Source organism: Rhagoletis zephyria, unplaced genomic scaffold (genome assembly GCF_001687245.7).
Source record: "Rhagoletis zephyria isolate East Lansing unplaced genomic scaffold, Rhagoletis_zephyria_1.1 Rzeph_scaffold_53741, whole genome shotgun sequence".
In the NCBI taxonomy this organism is placed as follows: domain Eukaryota; kingdom Metazoa; phylum Arthropoda; class Insecta; order Diptera; family Tephritidae; genus Rhagoletis; species Rhagoletis zephyria.
In genome coordinates this window covers 1-1,756 of record NW_016210794.1, presented here as the reverse complement: position 1 = coordinate 1,756, position 1,756 = coordinate 1, and the positions used below count along the sequence as shown (strand labels likewise).

At 48.6% G+C, this 1,756-nt stretch overlaps 1 protein-coding gene across 1 annotated transcript; it reads left to right on the top strand.

Moving 5' to 3' along the window:
* Window positions 1-594: 594 nt before the first annotated feature.
* LOC108356068 (neprilysin-1-like) lies at window positions 595-1,700 on the top strand (the record flags this gene model as incomplete). The annotated part of the gene is made up of 3 exons (XM_017607200.1): window positions 595-643; window positions 700-1,256; window positions 1,321-1,700. Coding segments are annotated over exons 1-3 (986 nt in total), but the record flags the coding sequence as incomplete, so codon positions are not given.
* Between the last annotated feature and the right edge of the window lie 56 nt (window positions 1,701-1,756).

The window sequence follows — 1,756 nt, the reverse complement described above, 5'->3', positions numbered from 1 at the left end:
CTACTTGGCACAATGTTAGATGTGCTCTTCTTTTTCTTTGCGGCCTATTACTTTCTTGCGCACGCACTTGAAAGCTCACTTTTTTTTGGATCTAGAGTTTCAGGCGTAACTGCAAGTGCACTTTTGTTGTGTCGATAAGTTGATCCCTGATTTAGCGCTACAAAACTTTTTTTGGTAGTCACAAACAGAAATACTTTGCGCACTAAGCTATTTATCAACACTGCTTTAATTAATAAGTTTTAGCTTTACTTTTGACTGGATGATGACAACAAACGAAGGTGTTGGCTAATTAGACTAATTATACTCCGTCAGTCCAAACTCCAACTTTGATTTGATGGTCAGCAGTGCTCATCAGCTCATCAGTTTTTTGCTATAAAACTCCACTCAAACACCGATCACCTTCTGTCGATGATGATCCAGGTCTGCTGCAGTCATCGACTATCATTTTAGATTTTTGTTATTTAAATTCTCATATACTCAAAGCAAAATGCTTCTACAAGCCCTCTCACTTACCTTCCTTTTAGGAGTGGCTTTCGGTAAGCTTATCAAATCTTCAACAAAAACTTTCAATAACNCTCATATACTCAAAGCAAAATGCTTCTACAAGCCCTCTCACTTACCTTCCTTTTAGGAGTGGCTTTCGGTAAGCTTATCAAATCTTCAACAAAAACTTTCAATAACTTTTTTTCCTTTTTTCAGCCGCTCCCAGCACAACTCCTCATCCCTCAAAGGCTCCACTATGTTCCACGCCAGGCTGCAAAGAGGCGGCGGCCATTTTCAAGAACGCCATGAACGCCACCGTTGATCCTTGCGTTGATTTTTACGAATACTCCTGCGGCGGCTGGGTCGCCACTCATCCCATTCCTGCCTGGAAGTCCCGAACCGGTGTCACCGAAGAGCTGGAGGAGGTGCAGACGGCGCAGATGAAGAAGCTTCTCGAGGCTTTTGACCTAAAGAAAGTGGACGCAAAGAAGGTCGCTGCTTCTGTCTCTCTGGCCGCGTACTTTTACCAAAGTTGCGTCAAGCTAGGGTCGGAGTCAAAAGAGGTCGGTGTGAAGCAGCTAAAGGAGGTGATCAGCAGCATTCGAGGCCACCAGGACTGGAAGCTGGGGCAGAAAGTGAAACCGGAAGAGTCGAAGACTGTTCCAAAGTGGGAAGAGGGGCTGGTGCGCCTCTTTGCCCAGGGAGCCATTGACGCCATCTTCTCCGTCTCAGTGTCGCCCGATCCGAAGAACGTCTCGCACTTGGTTATCAATGTAAGCGTTTTCAAAACCTTAATCTTTTCTTTTTAACTTATAATTTCTCCTCTTTTTTTATCAGCTGGACCCAGCCGGCCTAGGCCTGCCTGAGAACGACCTCGCCAACTTGACTCGAAACGTCAAGCTGGTGAACGCCTACAAGAAGATCATTAGCCAAACGGCCACCGTTCTCTGCCCAACGGGCAAGTGCGCCGCCCACGACCTGGAGACGGACATCGCCGAGCTGATCCAACTCGAATCGGACTTCGCCAAGGCGCTGATGCCCCTCGAGGACCGGCGCGATCCGGAGAAGACGTACAACAAGCTGACGTTGACTGAGCTGGCCAAGCGAACCAAATTCGACTGGCTGAAGAAGTACCTCCTTCCTCTATGGACCGCGCTGGGCGTGGAGCACACGGCGGCCATTGACGGCAGTACCACTGTGCTCGCCTCCGACCTGGGGTACCTAGAGAAGGCGGTGGCCATTCTGGAGAGGACCAGCGCCCGCGTGGTTGATA